Source organism: Xenopus laevis, chromosome 4L (genome assembly GCF_017654675.1).
Source record: "Xenopus laevis strain J_2021 chromosome 4L, Xenopus_laevis_v10.1, whole genome shotgun sequence".
NCBI lineage: Eukaryota > Metazoa > Chordata > Amphibia > Anura > Pipidae > Xenopus > Xenopus laevis.
This window is the reverse complement of record NC_054377.1, coordinates 75,639,878-75,667,099: the sequence shown is the minus strand read 5'-3', so window position 1 is coordinate 75,667,099 and position 27,222 is coordinate 75,639,878. Positions and strand designations below refer to the sequence as shown.

The following is a 27,222-nucleotide window of genomic DNA, read 5'->3' as shown; positions in this document are numbered from 1 at the left end:
TCCCGCCGGCCCAGTCTGATCCTGGTGTCAGCGACTCTAACTGTCTATGCAATTTCTATGCACTTCCTAGGATTACTAACTCTCAGCCAAAGCCAAAAGCCTAGTATTAGCAGTCTAACAATGCAAATGTCTCAAAAACCTGATACTACCTTATTTCAAATGTATTAAATAGCAAAATCCTTGTCTCAGGTAGCAAGTAAGTAAAAGTTTTAGCCTAAGGACCAAAAGTAATTGTATGATCCCAGAAGAGCTCTCTGTGCTAGCAGACAATATTCCACACAGATGTAAGTGAGCTAGAAGTGGTGTGAGGCATACATGAAGCAGCGGAGTGCCTCAAATCTCACTATTTTTCTGACACTAGTTGTGATTTGGTCTGGTAACATGAGTGTAGTGGAGGCTATAAATAAGTTATTACAAGATTAGGGTAACCTGAGCTGTCTGGTGCTCTTTATCATGTTCTAAGAAGAAAAGGAACATCTAGGACAAGGGCATCAACGATCACACGCATTAGTAAATTATTAGACCCTGAGACATTATAGAAGCTATTGCATTCAACTTTTTGATGTTGGGGATCACGCTGTATTGTAGAACGCTGCAAAGATTTTGCAAGACACAATCCAGACAAATAAAGCCCTCAATGCCAGTCCTCATGGTCTCATAGGGATAGAAGTGGCTATGTAGTATGGGAAGCCTCTCTGCACTTAGCAAAACACAACTTAATAAAAAGTATGGGAATATCAGTCTGACTAATCGGGGAGGGTAGGGTTAGATACAACGAAAAGGAAAGAGGAGGGCAATGACAATAGAAGATAATGTATAAGGGCAGTATAAAAATAGGAAGATGAAAGAAAGATACAGAGCATAAGACAATGGAATAGAAAATAAAAAGGAAAGTGGAGGAAAATAACCTGGCAGAAAAGGAAACTTATAAAGAATGGTAAATGATGACACAAATGGGAAGAGTCAGTAGAATGGGATAGAGGAGAAACACAGAGAACTATTTCTATACACCAACCAAACAACACGCCCATTGCCACATACCCATTCAAATTTATATTTATTTCAGTAAAATGGATACAAACTGTAACATAAAAGATTAGTCCACAAAAAAAAGTCCCAGGCTTGATTGAGACAGATATGCAGGCCATGAGGGGCGTTTAACGCGTTCCCTCTGTAAATTGCGATCATCTATGGGTAGGAAATGTGTAAGCCCCTGGGAGCAGCAGCTGGAGGTACATGTACAGTCTCCCTGTTCAAGCAGCCTATTAGCCTAAAGAATCCACCACCCCCCTCCCATAGAGAGATGCTGTGACCCCTATCCCGAACTCCTAATGACGGCACCATGTGACAGGGGGAGGCGCTGCTTGGCTCTCTGCCAGTGGTACGGACCGATGGGAGGGTGGAAGTCCTTGGCTGGACACAGTGAAATGAGAGAGGTACCTGGGCAGTGGCACGGATCGAACATTCACTCGTGCCCGAGGCTCAATACACTTAGCTGAGTCCGTAACGTGGAGACGAGAAGGGGCTCGGACTGCGCGGGCGGGAGCACAGTGCAAGGAAATGGCCTGCATCTTAAAGGTAAATGCTGTACTTCTTGTCTGGCTCAGATGCGAGCCCCGCGCGGTGGTGGGCGCAAGAGGCTGGGCACGACTAACCCATTGCATCATTACGGAGCCTGCTGGGTTTGGACGCGTACAATTTGGTCACATCCCACTCCGTTACTGGCTCAGTGTGATTGCGACGGTCTGTGAGAATAGCGGAGAATAGCGCTGTGTGCGGAGTTGCCTTTGCGCGGAAGGGGGCTTGGTTTTAAACTGGTGATACTGGAGAAGTAGCTTTGTTCCTACTGAATGGGGGGGGGGGGAGTATGTGTGCAGCGCAGGGATTGGCGATCTTTGGCACTCCAGCTGTTACAGACTACGGTACAGCGGCGGCCATCCACTCCTTCAGTGAATGCGACTTGCTGCAGAACAATTGCTCTGCCAAATGCCCTTCATTCTCTAGCACAAATGCCTGGCTGCCTATGAATGTGGAGTAGTAGGAAGCCTGTGTGGGGGCATCTAGCTACTGAAATAGTCTGGGGGCCTTTTCAGGCTAATTTGTGGCAGTAGCATAGACAGAATGATGTGAAATGGAATATATAAAAATAACAAATATATTGTACCAGTAATTCCACACTTTATAGAGTAAAATCAGATCCAGTCTGGTTGTTTGCAATGACACCCAGACTCCCTGCAATGTAAAGTAATCTGTATTCAGGGGACCCTGTGTACCTTATTTTAAGTACAAATGTATATTGCAAGAAGTGTTCAGAGGTTTACAGGATTCCTACAGACCCACTATAATCTGCATGTACAATATTTATTTAGTGATGTATTATAAATGTATGAAATGTATTGAAGTGCAGGAACACTATTCATACTTCTGCATGCCTGGATGGTTAGTGTGGCTGCACAGACCTGCGTCTGCCTCCTGCTTTTACTATGTTTTCATTTTCTCACTTTTTCATACCAGAAATTCTATCACAGCTAGCTTGACTGTATGCAGAAGATGCAGGAGGGCCACAAGTCCAGCAGAAGGGCTGCCATGGCACCTACTATGGCAAGCAGTTGTATATTCAAGGACAATAGCAGACATGTGGTTGTCATTATAGAAGCAGCCCTAAACTCTGACTTGTCAAATAGCTGGCTCTTCCTCTAAATGTTTCAGTATGTAGTTTAGGAGGATTTCTACATTTTCAAATCATTCCCTAAATAACTTAAACACAATGTTTTGTAAGCCATAGTTGTATTCGCTCTCATCAGATGGGATGAATGTTGAATAACATTTTGTTTTGGAGTAACATTGTCTGTAGTTCTCCTTAAACCTTCATATTGCTCTTAATACAAGAAGCAAGCCAGGCAATTAACTTTACAGACTTTGGGAGTGTGCTTTGAAGCCACAAAGTGTGTCTGTGTTCCAGATGTGCAAAACCACAGACAAGACTGCCTGATTGCTTAGCCAGAATATGCCTCTTTTCTCAAATCTTTCTTTTGCAACATTTAACTTGAAATGTTGTGTTTACTAAATAGTAATTTTTGTGTACAAGCAGATTTGAATGCATCGGTTGGCAACAGATTGGTTCATATTACTTCTTTGTAGAAGTATTCCTTTTTCAGGCTAAAAAGTGGAGTAAACAATCAGATCAGAAGTTTGTTAAATTACAGCAAGTCATTAGCCTCTGCTGAAAAATTAAATACTCAGTGCCTCTATATTTAAATGTAAATATTTGACTGATAACAATGTAAGATGCTTGATAACAAAGATGATTGTAAATAATATTTTACTGTTGTTTCTATAAATACATTCTGATGCTGATAAATATAATAAGAATAAGAAGTATTACTTGGTGTTAATGAAAAAAAACAATCCCTAAACAAAACTTTGAATATACAATGTGACCAAAGTTTTTATTAAAAAAGATAAGATTGTTAACATAAACACAATCAGGGCAGATTCATTAATTCAAATTCAAATTCAAAACTGTCAAACTCGATTTGTTTATGTTTTTTTAAAAAAAATCAAATTAGATTTTTGAGATTTATCTTACTCTGACCCTTTAAGAATTCAAATTCGACTATTCGCCATCTAAAACCTGCCGAATTACTATATAAGTCAATGGTAGAGGTCCAGGGATCAATTTGGAGATGTGTGTAGCCTTCCTGACATTCAAGTTTTTTTCAGAGAAAAAAACTCGAATCGAGCTTTGGATAATTTTTTGGATAATTTGAATCTAATTTGATTTGAGTTGAATTCAAGTTTTAAAAATTAGATTTTTTTTTTTAATACATTTCACCCAGTCGAATTTCAAATGTAATCGAATTTAAGGGAGTTTAAGCAAGTTTTTTGAAATTCGACCCTTGATAAATGTGCCATAAAGACTCACCCTAAAGAAGTGTGGCAGGGAGGGTTTTTTGTCTTAACATTTTTTTTACTGTATAGTCACCATAGGATCACCCCCTTAAACCTGCAGCCCTACAAACAGGCTCTATATGTCTATATGGTAAATACAACCCTGTTTGTTTATTTTTTCTTTGTACTTTATTCATGTAAGGAAAAATACTAAAGCCTGAAAAATACCATAAAGCTATGCCAGCAGATGTAGTCATTGGCTTGGTGGAAAATGTCCCTTCATCTATTATTATTAGTAGTTCCTTTTTTAATTTTTTAACATTTGAAATCTGCTTAAACATATTGTCAGTTACTGTGATGATCATATAGATGGCATTGATTTACTAAATGTAGCATACATCCATGCCATCGAGACTCAAATTGACCTTTTTTAATGAACTTTCATCTTCAAGACAGCTCAAGCTTAATTTCTTGCAGGGCATTGTCATTTCTTGTCCCGAGTTTAGAGACTTTCTCTACGTATCTTTTTCTTCTAGAATATTTTCTATGGAGAAGAGGTTGCTATTCAGTTCATATGTTGGGGAACATATAGTAAATGGACAGTCTCTTACAGTGATAGTAACGCTTTCCAGGCGTGTATCTGTTTCACTTGAAAATTTCTTTGAAGTTGTTTCTTTCTAAAACTAAAATATTCCCTCCATTAGTTCCTAATTAATCAGTGTTTTTTTCTTCTCCCATAGACATTGCACCCATAATGGCGGGTTTGGTGGAAGGACCCAATATACTGGACATACTGTTTATATCATTGCTCTAGCCTATCGGGTCTTTAACCTGTCTCAAACCCCTCATCATGGTTCGTTTACAGTACTCTTGTAGAACGACAATGAAAGACCGAGGGGTAAATTTATCAAAGAGTGAAGTTACGCCACTAGAGTTAAATTCCGCAGCTCTCAATTCATTTCTATGGGATTTTGAGTGGCGGAATTTCACTCTAGTGGCAGAACTTCACTATTAACTTCACTCTTTGATAAATATATCCCCATGGCCTGAGGGCATTTACAGATTGCAGTACAGGTATGGGATCCCTTATACGGAAGCCCATTATTTAGAAAGCTCCAAATTAGGGGAAGTCCATCTCACATAGACTCCATTTTAATCATAAAATTTAAATTTTAAAAAAATATTTACTTTTTCACTATAATATTAAAAAAGTACATTGTACTTGATTCTAACTAAGATATAATGTATCCTTATCACAGACTAAACCATCCTATTGAGATTAATTCATGGTTAAATGACTTTTTTTTTTTAGTAGATTTAAGGTATTCGAGATCAACTTACAGAAAGATCCCTTATCTGGAAATCCCCAGGTCTAGAGCATTCTGGATAGCAGGTCCCATACCTGTACAGGGTAAACCTGATAATGGAGCAGCAGGGATAGAGGAGGGTATGTTTGTTACCATTCTCCTACTCTGTTTACTGTAAGTGCATTTTGGAAAACACCTCCTTTTTATAGTTTTCATTCAAAGAATGTTAAGCAAGCCAGGAACTCAGATAAAAGAAGGGAGGAAGAAAGCTAGTAAAGACACATATAGTTTAGTATGGTTGCTAAATGAGAGCATCTTTTCAAGATTCTGGCACCTGCATAGTGGACTAAATCAGGGTAATCTGAGCATTTGGTCCTTGAGCTAATGGACAATTGCTGGAAGCTAGTCACTTTTTTATTATTGTGATGGTATTTTTACTTTAATTTGTTGCATATTTGACAAAATGCCCCACTAAGAGCAAGGTGAAATTAAGACAAAAAATTATTATTTGAATGTTTTTATGTGGTTTGTGTATTTTATTCTCTGAAGGTGAATGTTATTGTGTTTTCAAGTAAATGGAGTGAGGTGACTGATCCATTTTTCATTTCTGGGAATCATGCCATGTAATATTTGACAGAATGGGATTTTAGCTGTATTGACTGCATGCTGGTAGATCTTTTACTTAAGATAACCTCTGTTGAAATACTTTCATTTTCCCTTAAAAAAATTAGACAGCGAGGGTCATTTATCAACACTGGGCAAATTTAATTAAAATGTAAGTAAAATATTTAAACATATGACTTGCATCAGTCTTATATACAGGGTATTGGACCTATTTATCACCACTGGGCAAATTTGCCTGTTGGCATTAATCCATGGCAACCAATGAAATTATTTCATTCTTTGTTCTACCTGCAGCTGGCAGAAAAAATTAGTATGTATTGGTTGCTATGGGTTACTACTGCCCATGGGGCAAATTTGCCCAGTGTGGGCCTTAAGCATTATGACAAGACCACTTATCTGGGGTACTTAAGGTCCCAGACATGAATAAGAGATCCTTTACCATACCATTACATAAGATAAATGATGTGGGAAAAGAATTTAGATTTTATCATTGCTTTCTACTGAAAATAGTGCTGATGTATACTGCTGTGTACACAGATATATATATATATATATATATATATATATATAGTGTTTTAGTGTGCTTTAACCTTACATTTTTTCCTACTGCAACCCACTTAAGCAAGCTGTTTGTCAGTAATTCAATGAAAATGTATAAATCATGTTGGAATCAGCCAGTGGTAGCAGGTGATAAATGCCAGTGAGTTATACCTCTTACACACAAGCGTTTCTGCACCTGCGCTGGATTTTTTCTGCGTTCCAGTGGAGGAGAACACAGGAACAAACACAGGCCTGCAACCTAATACATTCCACTTGCATCCTATGCTTGTGCCACAAGATGTGCAATCTCATAGGAAAAACAGGCCTACTTTTGTTCCTGTATTTCCCTGCGCTGGAACACAGTAGAGTTAGGATCACTCAACAGTTAACAATAATGAAATAGCTGAGTGACCACACATAAAACAGGTATAGAATATACAAAAAATTGAAGTTTTCATGTACTTCAATGTGGTGGTACTGTATGCAGTTTTGTTTTGTATATTTTACAAGGCATCAGAGAAAATCCTGTAACTTTTCAGCGGGGCAGCCATCAGAAATCCTGTGTTATTTATCTGAGGCCCCACATGAACACAAGCACACATTAACAACATTTTTGCCAATGACTCTAGTGTGCACTACAGAAACAATTAGCTAGCAAGTAGGTAGGCTTTGCTAGGAGAACAGGTTGGACTTGATCAATGTTTTTTTAACTATAGCGACTATGATACAAACTCACCAATTATTTTACTGAAAAGGAGTGGGTACTATAGAGGCAACACACCCTGCAACTTACTGGGGGCCCAGGAACTAGAGGGGACCAGTAGGACTTTGACTGATAAATAGCTAAAATGTAAGGAGTATAAGAAAATGTCTTACTACCAATTATTCTGCTGTAGAGCCCAATAACTACTCATTCCAGATCTGATGTTACTTTGTAACTAATTCATATAATAGTTCCCCAACCAGTAGCTCGTGAGCAACATGTTGCTCCCCAACCCCTTGGATGTTGCTCTCAGTGGCTCAAAGCAGGTGCTTATTTTTGAATTCCAGGCTTGGAGGCAAGTTTTGGCTGCATAAAAACCAGGTGTCCAACCAAGCAGAGGCTCCTGTAGGCTACCAGTCCACATAGGCGCTACTAATAGTCAATCACAACCCTTATTTGGCACTACCCAGGAACATTTTTCATGCTTGTGTTGCTCCCCAACTAATTTTACATCTGAATGTTGCTCACGGGTGGAAAAAGGTTGGGGACCCCTGCTTTAAAGGAACAGTAACACCACAAATGAAAGTGTTTTAAAGTAATGAAAATATACTGCTGGAAAAACTGATCTGTTTGCTTCAGAAACACTACTATAGTTCATATAAACAAGATGGAAGCATTTCTTTAGCCCCACTTTAACCAATATTTTGTTTTAAAAAGTTTTAACAATTTTGCGTAAAAATAAGGTGGTAGAGCAATGTACACAAAAATATTCAGATAGGGTAAACAATGTACATTGACCCACACAGTACCCCTATTTTAACTGAATTCCTTCTTATTTTTAATATGTTGGTAGTGCAGCTGCCCTTACAACTCACCTTATTTAAGACCTCTTTTGGCTATTAATGCACATGTTCTAACACTGGTGCTTCTTAAATTAACAGATGTAAGTCATATGAAGTAATCTTTTAAAAGTTAGAAAAGATAAGACCCATTTTATTTAATGCAGAGTAATTATGATGTGTATTTTACTGTAAATATAAAGTATATTGTACTTTAAAGAGCCTTTATTATGCAGTACATTTTAATATGCAGCAGCTCACTTCAGTACGTCAGTCAACAAGAGAAGAAACAAGCATACACATTATTATTTGCAGCCTCATGATGGCAACAATGAACCATGAATCAGTTCCCGTGGTGCAGAACTCTATTTCTCCTGGTGCTATGATAGGCATTTAAGCGGAAATGCTAAGTGTAGTCGATTTAACACCAGAAGAAGCTTTACTTATTAAACATAAATACCTAATACATCACAAGGCTTAAAAGTAAATATACAAAACTGTCTCAACAGAAACCTAGTAACTCAGAAAGTCAATTAATATATTGTGCATGGCATAGATATATTTCTTAACTAGCTTTTCTAAAGGTAATATACCACAAATAAAGTACCTTTTATAGCGGCAGTAGTGGGATTTACATCTGGGTGACCTTGTTATCAATTATGTTCCTGATGATTACTTTTTCAATTAGATGCCTTTCACGGAGAGATTGCAGCAATGATTGCATGGTATTAGCAATGTGCAAATTAGTCCCAGGCTGATGCATTTCAACAATTTGTAGCTTAGACCTAAAGTCTATATTGGCACAAATTGGTTCATGAAATAAGATGGATGCACATTTCCTACCACACCAGTGAGAATTTTTCTGCTATATATATATATATATATATATATATATATATATATATATATATATATATATATATATATATATATATATTAAATCCACAGTTGTAAGCAGCGCACACCGGAATTTTAAAAAATATTAGTTTCTTTATTTATCAAAAGATAAAAACATAGAGTCAAGGATCGACGTTTCGGTCTGGATCTAAGACCGTTATCAAGATCCAGAGTCACATGTTGAGATACAATTTATAGTCACATTTACATAATTAATTGAACACAGAAAACCAGAAAATACACCCACTGACAAGAATAATCAAGGCATGTGTGACCATATCACAAGGTATCAAAACTACCTCTTATCTCTCTGTGTATCATTATCTTAATAACAAAGTATCAGTCTAATATGGCAAAATTGCTTCAAAATTAACCTGTATCAATAAACACATTATAACAGAGAATAATGTATACATTGTGAAAATATTTTATCTTTGTGTGAGGAAGCATGTAAGGGACAATTGTTCATTGAGCTCATGTGGTGCCATTGAATTAAGTTTATTGATCCAAAAACATTCCCACTGTAAGAGCATTTTGGACCTGTCACCACCAGGGGGGTATGTGATCTATGCCTATGTATTTAAAAGTAGGTAAATTATGCCCCTTTTCTAAAAAATGTTTCGCCACAGGTTTCAATGATTTATTGTCCCTGAACGCAGTGCTGAAGTGCTGATAGCAGGTAAGAAAGACCACACAGACAAGTAATCTAATAAATAATGTGGTGCAGGTATCCTAATGGAAAATCTTTTACCCGTATGGGGATGCACAAAACTTTGTCCTGGCGACATATATCGACATGATGTACAACTGGGGCATCTAGTATTGATCTACGTACTGACTCAATGCCCAATTCGTGGGGGATACAGGTATAAAGATTAACAACATCCATTGTTGCCAACATGTTCATCCACCTCTAACAAAAAATCCTTAATGCAGCTAAGTAGATGTGGGGTGTCTTTCAGGTAGGTTGTGGTATCTTGTACTATAGGCTGTAGAATTTTTTCAAAATATATGCCAATAGGATGTAATAGGCTATCTCTACTGGAAACTATCGGCCTTTGCACCTTAGGCAAAGTGTACAAAACAGGACATTTGGTAAAATCCATTGTCAAGAAAGCTTTTAATTCATTAGAAATAATTCCCCTTAAATGTATAAGCTTAATATAACATCTACCTGTTTTTTAAATTGGTTCACTGGATCACTCCTCAATAGTTTGTACACTTTGCCGTCCGAAAGTTGTCTCATAATTTCGCTTCGATACTCACTATAGTCTAGTACAACAATACCACCACCTTTATCAGCAGAACGTATTACAATACGATTATCGTCAGATAAAGATCTAATGGCCCTGGTTTCAGATTGTGTAAGGTTACTACGTAATCTCTGACTCTCTATAATACATGTTAACTCTCTATCAACACTCTGTTTAAAGAGCCGAATAGCAGAATTAGTAGTAGGAGGATTATAAACATTCTTTAAACCTCAGATTGTGCATTACCAGGAGTGTCCTTGAAAATGTCCTTTAAATTCAACAGTCTACAAAATTTGAAAAATTCAATGTCCCAATCAAACTGTTTTAACGGGGCAGAGGGGACAAAAGTTAACCCCTTCTTGAGTAAACATGTCTCTCCCTCTGTCAGCATATGCTGCGACAGGTTGAATATGGGGATTTCTAAGTCTTGCGACTTTTTTACACTTCTGTCCCGCCTCATCGGGTATTTCTTACGCTGCCTCTTCCCGAAGGGGGAAGCCCTCCGTCCGTTATAGTATTCTCTAAAAAAGGAGAATATATATATAAATATATATATATATATATATATATATTGGAGAATATATATATAAATATATATATATATATATATATATATATTTTCCACTGGGTGCACACCATATATCAAATATGTACCTGGGTGCCACAGCAACAAGGACATCTTCAAACATACAACGCTGTTGTACTCAGGATTTGAAAAATAGCAAAATAGATTTATTTAAAGAGAAAATACATGCAGAATACTTGACATTCTGATCCTATACAGGGACCTTCATCAGGAGTATGTACACAAGTAACAAAAAGAGCTGTAGTGAGACTCCAGAATATGAACCCATGCCTGAAAATTGTGCCACAATGGTTGCTAGGCTGATACATACAATACAGGCACTAGCTATGGCATACACAATTGGGCAAGGCTTCTATACAATAAATAATGGTCAGTATACAACTTCCCTATTGCTGTTTCTCTGATCTTTCCTTTTTACTTACCTCTGTCATTTTCCTAATGATGTCTTAACTCGTGGTAGTTTTTTTGTGCGTGTAATTACTCGGTGATTGGTTGCCTAGAACCATTTTGGTGCATTTTCAGGCAAGGGTTCATATTCTGGAGTCTCACTACAGCTCTGTTTGTTACTTGTTTACATTTTCCTGATGAAAGTCCCTGTATAGGACCAAAACATTTTTTGAAATCTGATTTAAATTAAATACAATGAATAAAACACAAAATATCTAAATTTCATATCATATATATTCCCTTCATCACTGGTGCAGCCACTTATTTTCCAAAATCACATAATTACTTAAATGGAGATTACCTGTTCGTAGTCAAAGAGTTTCAAATGATGGTACAGGCATAGGACATGTTATTCAGAATGCTCGGGACCTGGGGTTTTCTGGATAATGGATATTTCCGTAATTTGGATCTTCGTACCTTAAGTCTAGAAAACCATGTAAACATTAAATAAAACCAATTGGTTGGTTTAGCTTCCAATAAGGATGCATTTTATCTTAGTTTAGATCAAGTACAAGGGATGCTGTTTAGTGCTGGGTGGTATGTATCTTTATGGCCTTGATGAAAATTGTCATTATGTGCTAATATATATATAGAATTTTTAATTGCAGTACCACCTGCCTTTTTGTGCTTGATTAGTGCACAAGATCATTCTATGTGTATCTGTGTGATTTGAATCCTGTAATTATTGGGGGGGATTATTTGATTTTAGCACCTTAAATCCAAATTTTTAAAAAATATACATGGGCAAGCTTTTCTAGCCCAGAGTGCCCTCCATTACCTTAGATTTTAGGGTTTTATTATTGCAAAGAAAAAGAAAATCATTTTTAAAAATGTGTATTATTTGGATAAAATGGCGTCTATGGTATTTCCTTAATTCAGAGCTTTCTGGATAGGGGGTTTCTGGATAACAGATCCCATACCTGTAGTATAAATACTACCTAAAAGATCACATTGTCAAAAAGTATATTAAAAATATCTTTATTAACACATCTCAATCTCCTTGCATGTTTTGTGCTACAAGAGAGATTTTTATACACTGATTCTGAACTGAAAGTGATCTTAGAACCAGTAACATTGTGGCTCAGAAGAACTGCACTTTAAGAAACAAATTTTACTTGGTTTAGACATTTGGGTGCTTTAAAATATGTCATATGTACTCATCTAGCCACTGTATCTCATCTGTTACAAAATGGACACATTAAAAAAACTTGGGCTTCGGTTCGGGATTCGTCCAGGATTCGGCCTTTTTCTTCATGATTCGGATTCGACCAAATCCTTCTGCCTGGCCGAATTGAATCCAAATCCTAATTTGCATATGCAAATTAGAGACAGGGAGGGAGTGATTTTTTTGTCACAAAACAAGGAAGTAAAAAATGTTTTCCCCTTCCCACCCCTTATTAGCATATGCAAATTAGGACTCGGTTCGGTTTTCGGCCAAATCTTTCACAAAGGATTCAGAGGTTCGGGCAAATCCAAAATAGTGGATTCTGTACATCCCTAAAAAAACAACACAACATTAAGAGGGTTATTTATCAAAGGTCGAGTTTGTGAGGTGTTTTTTCTACCTCGAATAAACTCACAACTCGAATGTTTGCTTATTTATGAAAAAACTCAATTGTAAATTGAGTAATCAGTGAAAAAAAAACTCAAATACCTTGAATTGATTGAGTTTTCAAGCACAAACCACCAAAAAATACCCCTGAAAATCATGAAGGCTAAAAACTTATTCCTAAATGACCTTGATAAGTTATAGCTGAAGTATTTTTGGACTCTGGATTTTTGCAGCTTCCGGGCATAATAAATCTTGAAAAAAATCGTGTTTTTTTTTTTTTAAAAAAAACCCTGAAAAAATTTAAGTTTTTAGTGAAACTACCCTTGAAAAACTAGAATTTTTTAGGAAAAACGAAACTCAATCTTTAATATATAACCCCCTAATTGTAATACCAAAATATAATATAGTATGTGGGTCAAGCACCTAGTAGTTAAAAGAACAGATTATGGAGCATATTACTGATTCAAAAAATCAGAGGGAAACTAATGTATCTCAACACTTGTCATGTACACAATGCATTTGTCATGGAAGCTTATTTATTAAAGGTTGAATTTTAGTGGTTTTTGAAACCACAACTAAACTCACTTTCTCTAAAACCATGAATGTCATGACATTTATTAAAAGATCCGAATAAAAAAAAGTATGAATCAAAAACAAAGCTGAACAATCTGAAAAAAATAATAATAACTAAAATCTCTATAAATTTGAATTTTTTGGTCAATTCCTAGCAAAGAAAATCCAAATTGATTTAAAATGGCCTAATAGGATTAGCGCAGCTCCCATTGACTTCTATAGGACCTCGACAAATTTTACCTTGCAAAGTTTTTCGTGGTTTGTACACTTAATAAATCTCAAATTTATGGCGCATTAAAAACAAAGAATAGGAAAACCATGAGACCATGCAATTTTTGCAAAAAAAATGAAATTCAAATGTTAGTAAATGGCCCACTTAGGGGCAAATTCACTAAGCGCCAAAGAGCCGAACGCTAGCGTCAATTCGCTAGCGTTGGGCATTTTCGTTACTTCGCAAATTCACTAACGAACGCTGGCGTAGATTCGCTAGTGTTACTTCGCACCCTTACACCTGGCGAATTTTCGCTACGGACGTAACTACGCAAATTCACTAACGCGCGCAGTGTACTGAACGCTACCTTTTACGCTAGACTTCCTTCGCCACCTCAGACCAGGCGAATCGCAATAGAGTAGATAGGGATTGCTTAAAAAAAAGTCAAAATTTTTTCTAAGTCCCAAAAAACGCTGGCGTGTTTTCTACATTATGGGTGATAGGCTGAAAAAGATCAAAACATTTTTTAGGGCTCCCCTCCTTCCCCCCTACATTTCCTGACTCATGGCAACTTACCTATACAGTGGGCACATGTGTAGGGCAAAATAAAATTTTTATTTGATGTTTTGAAGGTTTTCTAGGCATTTACATTACATATAGTATAGGTAAATCTAAAAACAACTGGACTTACTGAGTAATCATTGAAGACGTTTCACTACTCATCCGAGCAGCTTCTTCTGTTCAACTGACTGGTGTGGGAAGAGTTACAATGTGCCATTGTGATTGGATTAGTGGAAGAGTTTATATGACGAGAACTTCCCACACCAGTCAGTTGAACTGAAGAAGCTGCTCGGATGAGTAGTCAATGATTACTCAGCAAGTCCAGTTGTTTTTAGATTTACCTATACTAGATATACCATGACCTGGATGAATGAAAATCTTCATAGTCATTACATTACATACTTAACCAATTATTTCTTTGGGATTTTTGATCTGGGCACTAGAATGCACTTGGCAATGACCTCTAAATTCGATGTGACTTATTATTATTAGAATATCTTTTTCCATATATTGCATCTTGTTTTTCATTGTTACATTTATATATCATTTTACGTCTACATAAGTGTTTTTAAATACATTTTCTACAAGTAGTATACATACTGATGTGTGGTTCTCTATTGCTGCCCCTTGTCTTCTCTTTATGATTGTATAGATTGCCACTTCCTGTCTATCACATTTAGCCTATGATTATGTTCGCTTGGAGCACAAAACACGTAAGGCAATTGAGATTTTGTGCCAATAAAGATTGATGTAATTTTTGATGACCTGTGTGATCATTTGAGAGCCTACCCATTTTTGGCATGTACAATGTTTTGCTCCCTTTGATGAGGTTTTGTGGTTGGTGCACCTTGACCACGTTACACTTTTTGGTCAGTTACTGTTGTTTTTTAGCTAATCTACTGTGGGTTATGTATTATCATTTTTGGATTTGACAGCTGTAAATCTGCCAAGAACAGGTTGTACACCAAAAGTGAGGTTGGTGCAAGCCAAACGCTGCGCATGACCATAAACACACCATTCACGCTGTGAATCATGGTGGTGGCAGCATTGTGTTGTGAGGAAGCTTCGGTGTAAGCATACCGTGGATGGCTGTGAGGGTAGAATGAATGCAGCAAAATACAGTGAAATCTTGGCAGGAACCCTGGTGCAATCTTTAAGAAACCAGAGCCTTGGCAGAAGATAACCTGCAGAGTCAGAGCTCATATCTTAATACATTTGAGAATTTGTTGCTAGATTTGAAAAATGCTGTCCACGTTTGATCCCCATGCAAACTGAGTGTAAAAATATTTTGCAGTTGAAAAGTTATCAACCCATGTATTGGACACTTGGGAGTGCCTGCTTAACCCACATCAGAGTGAAAATCATCCATGTAGCTACCAGGCTGGTTTGAAACTTCTGTTGTACAAGACCCACATTAGTGTGTTGATGGGATCCTCTTTCAACAAGGGCCCATACTTCCACAGTATGTGCTGTTTTGTTCTTCTTTAAGAAATGTGTGTTGATGACAGGTTGAATTTAGTAATTTGTCTAAACTTCTTTATGTTGTGCACAACGAGCAACGGACCAGAAGACAGAGGCATAATGGATGTTGGGCCGACCACATGGATGTGATGTGGCTTGGTGATCGGCTCAATTGAACATACGGTCTGTGAAATCTTTTTTCGCTTGAGCGGGACACATATTTCTCTACATTTCAAGTGCATACTTTTTATAATGTTGATAGATGCGACATTGCGACTGCTATCTCGCTAATTAAGTTGTTGGAACTATTACAACATATTGCTTATGGGCACTCCACTGAACCGAGCTTTAAATAACACTTTATCCAAACACCAACAATATCATCATACCGGGCATTAAATCCTGGAAAGTTGGGACAGGATTATATCGAATCTCAAAACACGCATTGGAGTTTCTTGCCCGACCAGGCTGATATCCTAATATTCAACCTTTGGAACATCAGCCAGATTGGATAATTTATTGTCATTACGATAACATATGACTGTGTTTAGTATAAGGCCTCTGGACTCCTGGGACTCACTCGTGATTAGGCTAACAAATAATCAATATTGAGATATATTTTGAGTTGTCCTCTATTGTGCACTATTAACATTATTATGGTGGTTAACCCACATATATAATTGTATATGCTTTTTCCCCACATCTTACTCACACTTGTCGGGTATTGGGGCTAAACACCTCTATGAGAGGGATCCCTTCTTCCACATGCAGTACCTCATGGTTTTAATTGATTTTAAAGAATATATTATGGCATGGTTGTGAATAAATATTGCCTTTTTATTTATCCATATGTTTTGATTTCTTGAAAAAATTGTGATTAATTATGGGTTCATGTTAGGTGATTAAGTCCCAATTTTGTAAATATATCTTAAGTTCTTTATGTCCTGTTGCTTCTTGAGCTTTTAGTGGTTCAGAACAAAGACCTTTTTTTATTTTTCTTGTGATAAACAATTAAATTCCCTCCCTTCTAATAAAAATATTATAGGCTGCTAGTTTTTGTCATCAAAAGCCCTGTTTTTTTGCTGATTCTTAGGAACCAGTGTTGCTACAAATTATTTTGGGCAAGCTTACTGGAAAACAGCACATTGTACCACTGTGCATTATTGATGCAACTTAAGCATACTCAAAAAATTAAGTTTTTTAAAGCCTTAGTCCCAAGGCTTTAGCAATAGTGATGTAGTCCCCTTTTTGATTGTAAGCTATTTTCGACATGTTCCTCTTTACCTCATGTATTGTTTATTGTGTTTATATTTGTATTCTTGTTTGTTTAAAGGTGCTGTTCACCTTCCAATCCCTTTTTTAATTTCAGTTGTTTTCAGATTGTTCACCAGAAATAAAGACGTTTTTCAATTGTTTTCCATTTTGTATTTTTGTCTTTTATTCATAATTGAAGTGGGATATCATGAGGGTATTTAACAGATGTATCCTCCTCAACATTTAAAAACATTACATAATTTCCAAACACATTCTGCAAATGCATACAGGGTTTTTTGAATGTAACAGGCTAAGACAGCCATTAAATTATGACTGAAGGGAAGGTTAATTTGAGATCTTGTCCATTAGACAAAAACATGCTTCAACACATGACCTGTCTATACTAACTCCACCAGACATCAGCATCACATCACAAACTTGTTCTCTTACATTTGTATAGTGGGCAATATGCCATATGTCTTGGTGCTGTATCTCCTGGATACATCTACAAAATGATGTCCCCTAAAGGGGTGCTCCCCCTTGATGTGGCTTTTTATTATACATAGATTTCACAAAGATCCCTTGGACTTTCCCTTACTGACCTGGGAACACCTTGGTGTACTTCCTTATCATCTCTTAGTAACTACATACCTTATGTGCCTAGTTCTTCAACCACCTTGCAGTGTTTTTATCAAACTACTGGATACATGATACGCATCACTCAAATGCAAGAAGCAAGTACTTACAGTGCAATTTTTATTTAATATATCAGAAAAAAGGATAGTAATAAGAGCAACAGCTAAGCGATAATCATAAAGAAAGACATAATAAAGTTCATTGTGTCATAATGAAAAGCATTTGGCAGAGAATTTCTTGTTTTACTGTTACAAAGTTTACTCCCAAAATTGTGCAGCTCTTGAACATAAAATCTTTAATAACAATCAGTTACTATACTGATTTAACATCAGTCCCTGGATTCTTTATTGTCTTCTGCCAGGGGGTTCAAAAGGTTTTTAAAAAGAACTAAGAACAGGAGTAACTTTATTGCATATTTCCACAAGGGCATGTAGGATTCTTTTACTGAAAATTCTAATTACTTTATAAAGGATGAGAGTTAAATTCTGGGTTCCATGTGACAGACGCTAGCTCTTAATCTCTAAAGATCAGAGGTATGTAATCTTATTAAAAAGAAAGAAAAGAATCCTGATTAGCTTTTTATCTTTGAGATGTGTGAAAACCAAGTGGAAAATGTACGGTTTTCTCATTTGAATTTATTTGGAATGAAAGGAAAAGTGTGGGCTGAGAAAGTTTTCAGATCTTCCCTCAAGTGTAAAAACAGAAACTTAAAATTTATTAAAGTGTCATACAAATAGGCGAGGATTGACCCATGCCAGAAGATGGTTTCCAATTTGAAGGGCATATATTAGGGTGGATCCTCAATACTCCTAGAGCTAAATCAGGTAAACAATGTTTTGTATAGGTTTAAATCTACTATACCTATGGTGGGTTGGGGATTGAACCCATAAGTCTTAGAACTTCTAATATTATGAGTGATGCCAAAAAAATCAAGCATTATGCTTTAATTGTTTGGATAAATCTCTGCTTAATACCTCTCATTAAAAACTAACACCAAAATAAAACAGGAGAAATCATTAAAGGGGAACTAAAGTCTAAAATAGAATAATGCTAGAAATGCTGTTTTTTGTATTCTAAACATGAACATGAACTTACTGCACCAGAAGCCTAATTAAACAAATGATTTATGTTTTTAAAGGAGAAGGAAACCCTTTTGCAAAAAATCCCATACCCCCCACCCCACGTAGACCCCCCTCCATCATCCCCGCAGGCTATGTAGGCAATTTCTGCGTAATTCCGCGCTGGCGCAGTTGACGCAAAGTATCAAACTGCTCCAACTGCTCATGCGCAGAAATAGCGATCTCCTAGTCAGTTTACCGAGGAGACGGAAGATGGATGTGTGGAACTCCGCTGGAATAATCTGTGCCGAGGGGTAAGTATAGAGTATAGGGCATTTCCCTGGGGGGGGGGAGTTAGCCTGGGGGGAGGAGGGTCTATGTGGGGTGGGGGGTATGGGTTTTTTTGCAAAAGGGTTTCCTTCTCCTTTAAAGTTGGCCCGCAGGGGGCTGTCATCTTGTAACTTTGTTAAACATCTTTGCAAGACCATGCACATGTTCAGTGTGCTCTTGGCTTCAGTTGGGATAGTCATAAATTATCAAAATAGCACAAGTCAAATAATATCTGCCATAGAAGCCGATTCAGCAATAATGAGAATATGCAGACTGCACTGCGTCTGCAGATACAAATTGCCGGCTGCTCTACATGGAAACAAACAAAGCTGCTTGAGTTCTGGGAAGTAAGGTGGGGCCCTCCTGCCGTTTGAAAGTATGAATGTTTCTCTGCAGAGCAGTAAGGGACTGTCTGAAGTTTCCTATCTGCAGCTGTCAGAGCAAGTAAAACGAAGGGGGAATTTCACTGCATCCAGTCAGGGTTATTATAAAAACGGTACGCATTTTTTAATTAAAGTATATTGGATTTTATTTTTTTGCCTTTGCATCCCCTTTAATGCCTATAATACTTGCACCACAGAAAAGTACTGTGGTTAGTGAAGACGGAATAAAAAAAGAAGCTAAAATAATGAATTGCCTCAAATATTTGAAAGTTTATTTATAAGAGCCACATGATTCATTTTGCATTTTGTTAAACTACAACTCTATGTTTTATAATAATTGCTGAAGGCTGTTGAATCGAAGAAAAGTTTAAATGTATTAATTAATATGCAATGTATTATGTAGCTGAGTGGAATCATCTGTCTTCAGTAACCACCCTCAACTTTCTGCTGTAGGGGCAAGGAATGTAAAGTGGCCATAACCAGGCAAACCTTACAGTTATCCCATTGCATATTATTGAACAGTTGGATATTAGGCTCTTTGGTCAAATAGCAGTACCATATTTGAGCCACTTTACTCAAGCAGTTTTTATTATTTTTTAATTAATCACATATTTTGCCTTGGCCATTTAATTTTCACTTTTATTGATAAATGTGCTTTTCTCTTCATTCCATATTATTAGTTCTTCCTGTAGTTCCTTAACTTGTGCATATTATAACCACCACCCCATAAACTTTGTACATCATTTTATCACAGTCTTGATTTTCACTCTTTAGGAGGAGAGAATTTGCTGGGGGGAGGTACTGTAAGCATTTGCAATGTCATGATTCTATTCATATATCATCATCCCTGCTTCCTTTCACCTACAGCTACTCTTAATACAAGGATTCAGAGTCATTTCAGATCCTCTTCCCACATTATCTCACTCTTTTTCTTCTTTTACTGGATACAGATTTCTCTCCAAATCTCTGCCCTTACTCCATACAAGCTTGTCTTCATCATTATTATTTCCCCTTTGCTCAGAATCTTTGAGTCCTCTACTGTTTTTAACCTTATTTAAAGGGATACTGTCATGGGAAGAAATGTTTTTTTCAAAACACATAAGTTAATAGTACTGTTCCAGCAAAATTTTGCATTGAAATCTGTTTCTCAAAAGAGAAAACAGATTTTTTTTACATTAATTTTGAAATTTGACACGGGGCTAGACATATTGTTTCCCCCAGTCATGTGACTTGTACTCTGATAAACTTCAGTCACTCTTTACTGCTGTACTGCAAGTTGGAGTGATATCACCACCCCTCCCCCCCCAGCAGCCTAAAAACAGAACAATGGGAAGGTAACCAGACAGCAGCTCCTTAATAAAAGATAACAGCTGCCTGGTAGATCTAAGAACAACACTCAATAGTAAAATCCAGGTCCAACTGCAACACATTCAATTACATTGAGTAGAAGAAACAACATCCAGCCAGAAAGCAGTTCCATCCTAAATTGCTCTTTATGAAAGCACATGACCAGGCAAAATGACCGCGATGGCTGCCTACACACCAATATTACAACTAAATAACAATACACTTGCTGGTTCAGGAATGGAATTTTATATTATAGAGTGAATTATTTGAATTGTAAACAGTGTGATTTATAAATAAAAATTACATCATAAAAATCAGAATCCCTTTAAATTCCAACTCTACCTCTTCCTGCCTTCCATTATTCCTGCACTTGTTATAGAAATGAAAAGAAGTAAAACCCCTCTCTATTCAATTGGCCACCAATTAAAGAAAATTCAAGTATTAGTGCAGCAGTGTCAGACTTTATTAACAGTTTCGTTAACGGTTACTAACCCAGTGTTGCTTCAATTATTGGGCAGCCATTGCTGGGTTACCCAATAAAGTGCTATGTGCTAGGTGCTAATAATTCATTAGCAATTAAAAATCATGTAACAGGATTAATTAATATTGTGCTATAAAGTGCTAGTGCTTCAAATGAAATTAAGAAGTTAACTTAAATAACCAGGATTAAATTGACCCAGGTGAGATTAAAGTTAATTCATTATTATATATCACACATTAAAATCCATTCATTATAGAAGATTGTAAATAACTGATTAACTGTTAAAAAGTAAACTTTACTAAATTCATTAAAATTGCTGCAAATCAATTAAGGTAATCTTTGAAGACTGCATAAAAATTGGTGAGTAATAATTAATCCATACACCCCCGTTAAAGTTATAGGGTGTTAAAAAACGTTTGCATAAAATTATTCAAAGGAGACCAGCATTGAAAGAGAAAGGAGGAATAGGAAACGTGTTTCGCCTGCTGGCTTTGTCAAGGCAAAATCCAGACAGATTTTGCCTTGACAAAGCCAGCAGGCGAAACACGTGTTGGCACACTGGGAAGCGCTTTTTGTGAAGTCTCCTGGGCGCTTTCCTTATTTTTACTATTGCAAAATAATTTCCTATTGATTTTAAACCTTTGCGATTGCATTGATTCTTCTTTTTTAATCTTACCTGTTATCCAATGGCACTGTGGGATTTGTAGTTTTATAGGGAAGATTAGCTCTCCGAATTATAAGATAGCAAGGTAAAATTGAGACTACAGTCCCCAGTGACCTACTTTCTCCTCCGTGTGGGGTCCCAGACTTAGAAAAATACAGGCAGCTAGAACTTGGGACTTCTCCACCTCTAACAATTTTCCTATTCCTCCTTTCTCTTTCAATGCTGGTCTCCTTTGAATAATTTTATGCAAACGTTTTTTAACACCCTATAACTTTAACGGGGGTGTATGGATTAATTATTACTCACCAATTTTTATGCAGTCTTCAAAGATTACCTTAATTGATTTGCAGCAATTTTAATGAATTTAGTAAAGTTTACTTTTTAACAGTTAATCAGTTATTTACAATCTTCTATAATGAATGGATTTTAATGTGTGATATATAATAATGAATTAACTTTAATCTCACCTGGGTCAATTTAATCCTGGTTATTTAAATTAACTTCTTAATTTCATTTGAAGCACTAGCACTTTATAGCACAATATTAATTAATCCTGTTACATGATTTTTAATTGCTAATGAATTATTAGCACCTAGCACATAGCACTTTATTGGGTAACCCAGCAATGGCTGCCCAATAATTGAAGCAACACTGGGTTAGTAACCGTTAACGAAACTGTTAATAAACTCTGACACTGCTGCACTAATACTTGAATTTTCTTTAATTGGTGGTCAATTGAATAGAGAGGGGTTTTACTTCTTTTCATTTCTATAACACATTATTTTGGTAATCACACCTCTTTCGTTCGGAAAACGTATTGCTTTTTTAGGAAGGTACACTGAACAATTCTTTCTTTATTATTCCTGCACTTCTCAACAACCGTTCTTTAGACCATTTTATTTCTGAATAACGCTGTTTACATTGCAAATAATTCACTCTGCTATACAAGATTTTCTATGCCTGAAGCTGTAAATAACTTGAATCTGAAAATACTCCATCTAAAACCTGTTGAGGTAATGTAGAAATCAATGGCAGAGGTTCCTTGTACCATTAGAAAATTTTAATAGCCTTCATGATGTTTGGGTTTGTATTGTGGGTTTCGCTCAAAAACTCGATTAATTCATTCATTAATAGCAATTCGAGGTTTTCCGTTTATAACCCCGGATTCACTGATTTGAGTTTTTTCCATTTAAGCTTTTTCTTAAACATTTGAGTTGTGAGGTCATTCGAGGTATAAAAACCTCTAAAACTCGACCTTTGATAAATAACCCCCTTAATCTTGAATGTAACTGTACTTTTTATTTATTATTGTATTGACCCTGTTTGTTCTACTAAAGTATTGTTTTGCTAAATATTTTATATATTTTAATTAAATTAACTATTTCAAATATATTCACCTTAGGATACCTTTCAACATATATATGAATATATAGAAATTGGCATCAAGTGGAAAAAGTGCTTACATTGTCCAACAAAGCTTTACCTGTTCCATACTCCTGTTTTTCCTTCTCAATGTAACTGGATGTGTTTCAGTGGGACATGGGTTTTTACTATTGAGTGCTGTTCTTAGATCTACCAGGCAGCTGGTAGTACTTGCAGTACAGCAGTAAAGAGTGATTGAAGTTTATCAGAGCACAAGTCACATGACCTGGGGCAGCTGGGAAATTGACAATATGTCTAGCCCCATGTCAGATTTCAAAATTGAATATAAAAAAAATCTATTTGCTCTTTTGAGAAATGGATTTCAGTGCAGAATTCTGCTGGAGCAGCAATATTAACTGATTCATTTTGAAAAAAATTTTTTTTCCCATGACAGTATCCCTTTAAGCAACAGATAGTTTATATCATATTAAGTGGTATATTAAATAATCTTACCAAACTGAAATATATTAAAAGGGGTTGCTCACATTTAAATTAACTTTTAGTATGATGTAGAGAGTGATCTTCTGAGACAATTTGCAATTGGTTTTCATTTTTTATTATTTAGCTTTTTATTCAGCAGCTCTTCTGGGTGCTAGGGTCCAAATTACCCTAGTAATCACAAACTGATTTGAATAAGAAACTGAAATATGAATAGGGGAGGGCCTGAATAGAAAGATAAGTAGTATAAAAGTAGCAATAATAATAAATCTGTAGCCTTACAGAGCATTTGTTATTTAGACGGGGTAAGTGACCCCTATTTGAAAGCTGAAAAGAGTCAGAAGAAGAAGGCAAACAATTCACTATAAAACAGATTGTTTACAAATTAGTCACTCTATAAAGTTTACATAAAGGTGAACCACCCCTTTAAGTAAATATTATCCTTTTACATCTCTTACCTTGAGCCACTATTTTGTGATGGTTTGTGTGCTGCCTCAGAGATCACCGGACCAGAAATAATGCAGTTCTAACTGTAACAGGAAGAAGTATAGGAGCAGAAGATGGAACTTTGTCTTTTAATTGGCTTTTAATTGAACAAGTATGGTTTCTTTGGTTTGTTTGTGTGCACCGTGAATCGTAGGATCCCAGGAGACGGCCCTTAGTTCTTAAATGGCAGCTTTATATTCAGGATTACCCTATATCACATACTACTTAAAAGTAAATTATTATGGAAATTATGTATTTACATGAAGCAAGGTGTTACATATGAGCTGTTTTATGCAATTTATTTTTATAGAGACCTACATTATTTGGGGGTATAGTTTTCCTTTAACAAGCACTTGTGCCACTGGGAATGAACCAATATTAAAATATCCTGTGTATTTCTAACACATCTGTACAAAAGATCCTCTCTCAAGCTTCTGAGCAACTAGAGTAAACACATCCCTAGCTATAAATATAATAAATACTCAAATCAACAGTATCCATATGCATAATATAGGGACAGAAATGTATGCTCTGCTGTGTATGCATATATACACATCTGCACACTCTGTATGTACTGTATACCTATCTGGCAGAAAAATTATTAAGGGCCGTTACCTGCAACATATTGCTTATCCAGAATAGTAAGGAAGGATTATCCTCAACCTCGATAAAGTAGCAACATTTCCTGAATTTGAGTAGACCTTGCTTTCGAATACCATGCATTTTATTTAAAATGTCATGATAAGGGAAAGTAGGTCATCTACCCTGCTCTGAAATAAAGAGTTTTTCTCTCAGGTAGTGCAGTACTGCTGACTGCATAAATAAAAGTGCTGGAGGCATTCAATAAAGTTCAGAAGAGAAGCACATTTTAAAAAAAGGGAACTACTTATACAAGAGATCATATTCTGATGTTGTCGGTTTGCTGATGTAGTGAGAAAAGTATCTGCTTCATAGGAGCAGAAAATATATATAAAATAAGATCCTACTGTCCCTGGCACAGTATACTTCTAGCACACTTCTAATCCTACATCAGCAAAGCTTTAAAAACATTTCTAATTTTATGAACATCATTTTAGGATATTTATCCAATATTGCAAATATATTGAACCAGTGTGTTTCACTAAGATTCTTATAGAGAAAACTGCCATCTATGTAATTAATTTACAGTGATGAATTGCATTTGCAACAAAAAATCTGGCTGTGCCATTTAATGAGATTACAACCTGAAAGCAATTTCAGACGTTCTATAAGATATAGTTCTTGTAGAGGATTTATACTAATAAATTAACTGTTCTGTAAATGATATCCTTATGAACGGTGCTTGGTGATGTCATCAGTTATAATCAACAGTTAGTAATATAATTTCTGTCGCATGACTCACAGAGGCCTTTGGCATAGTGCCTTTATATAGTCATATAAATATATAATATCCCATATCTCCCAACATTTGAACATCAGAAAGAGGGACAAAAAGTTCTGCCACATTTGGCAAGGTGATTTATTTTGAACACGCCTATTTTGTGGCCCTCACTCCTTAAATACCATGTCCATTTTACAAAGTTTGGCACGTTATGGAAAGTCTGAACACATTAATGTGGGTTTTTAGGGTTATGTTTTATGTGTTATTGCAGTTTTGCTAATGAAAGGTTAATTGCACTTCAAGCTGGGATTCTCAGTTCTCTCAAGAGACCTGCTTATCTTTAAAAGTTACAATTGTATCTTTGCTCATCTTAAATAGGTACAAATGTATCTATGTGCAGGTGCTGAGTATCCTGGGCTCTCTGCCAAAAAGCCTCTTGTTTAATTACGTTTCAGAAATCTTGTATCTTTTTCTGGCAGCAGTGCAGGAGATCAAAGAGAAACTCTGTACAATAATCAGGGACTGTCAAAACTGAGACTGTCCTGCGAAAAACTGGATAGTTGGGCGGTATGATGTCCTTATATTTTTACAATAGGAAGTTAAGTCACCTTGGAGATCCATGACCTGTATAAAAGCACTCAACCTTATTCTTCTGTACAGTCATGAAACTTCTTGGTGTCTTATAATATCCTTGTATTTTACAATAGGGTACAATAATGTACTCCTTATTGTAAATTTAGTTAGTGAATAATGTACCTCCTACTGTAACATATAAGGATATTATAAGTCACTAAGCACCATGTATAAGGATATAAACTATAAGATGTTCATAACTTTTGTGTATTAACACAAGGAATGGTTCTACATTAAAAGGAAAAAAGAAAGTCAACAATCACTGGGGTGTGCCAAAATGTAGGCACCCCCCAGTGATTACCTGAAACCCTGGAGAGGTGGGTTATTTCTTCACACATGTGCAAGTAGAGTGAAAAGCCAAACTTTAACAGAAAGGGATCTTTTTTTCTCTACTGCACATTTGTTGGTCTGGGCTAGTGAAGAAAGAAGTAGCTCTGTGGTGCTTGCTAAGAAGAACTCCAGGCTAGTGCAGTTTTCTGCTAATGGGAGAACCAGCCCAGGGTATCAGCTAAGTAAATACGATCAGTGGGGGTGGGGGTGCCTATCTTTTGGCACCCCCAGTGATTGTGACCTTACTACTCCTTTAAAGGACCAGTAACATCAAAAAATTAAATTGTTTTCAAGTAATAAAAACATAATGCAATGTTGCCCTGCACTAGTAAAACTGCTGTGTTTGCTTCTGAAACACTACTACTATTGTTTCTATTACTAAGCTGCTCAAGCTTTGTAGAACATAATGTTATCTTTTATCCATTATTTACCCTGTGTCATATAGCCTTTTTTCAATTTCCACCATTGCTACTCAGCAGCTTGTTTGTATGAACTATAGTAGTGTTTCTGTAGCAAACAGATACATTTTACCAGTGCACTAACCAAACACTTGTATTTTTTGTTGTTACTGTTCCTTTAAGTTATTACTGTTCTCAATGTATGCTTATATCCTTTGAGAGAGGGGCATAACTACATAGGAAGCAGACCCTGAAGCTGCAGGGGGGCCAGGAGGTATAGGGGCCCCATGAGGCCCTAATTCTTATAGAATTTCAATAAATGTTGGTAAAACAGGTCACCCTCTAGGTATTCTGAGAACCTGAAAAAGAATTTGCTGTGGGGCCCAGTAATATTTAGTTACACCAATGCTTTGAATACTTGAAGACTAAGTTGCTCTAACATGTTTTCCTGATTTTACATTTTCCTGGATATTACACTATTTTTTCCTTGTCCCCTGAAAATCATAAAATTTGGTTTCTACTGTATATCTGTTGTAAAAAGATCTACCTTGAGAATG

The 27,222-nt window shown here is 36.3% G+C and overlaps 2 protein-coding genes across 2 annotated transcripts in view; one reads left to right on the top strand and one right to left on the bottom strand.

The window, feature by feature from the left end:
• Positions 1–1,526, bottom strand: part of msh4.L (mutS homolog 4 L homeolog) — a 42,946-nt gene extending 41,420 nt beyond the window's left edge. Inside the window, exon 1 of the mRNA XM_041590341.1 lies at positions 1,441–1,526. Within this exon, the coding sequence (XP_041446275.1) occupies positions 1,441–1,465 (25 nt within the window). The 5' untranslated portion in view covers positions 1,466–1,526. The remainder of the gene's footprint in view (positions 1–1,440) is intronic.
• st6galnac3.L (ST6 (alpha-N-acetyl-neuraminyl-2,3-beta-galactosyl-1,3)-N-acetylgalactosaminide alpha-2,6-sialyltransferase 3 L homeolog) overlaps positions 1,468–27,222 on the top strand; it is a 134,415-nt gene continuing 108,660 nt past the window's right edge. Inside the window, exon 1 of the mRNA XM_018258189.2 lies at positions 1,468–1,578. Coding sequence (XP_018113678.1) covers positions 1,561–1,578 — 18 coding nt within the window. The 5' untranslated portion in view covers positions 1,468–1,560. The remainder of the gene's footprint in view (positions 1,579–27,222) is intronic.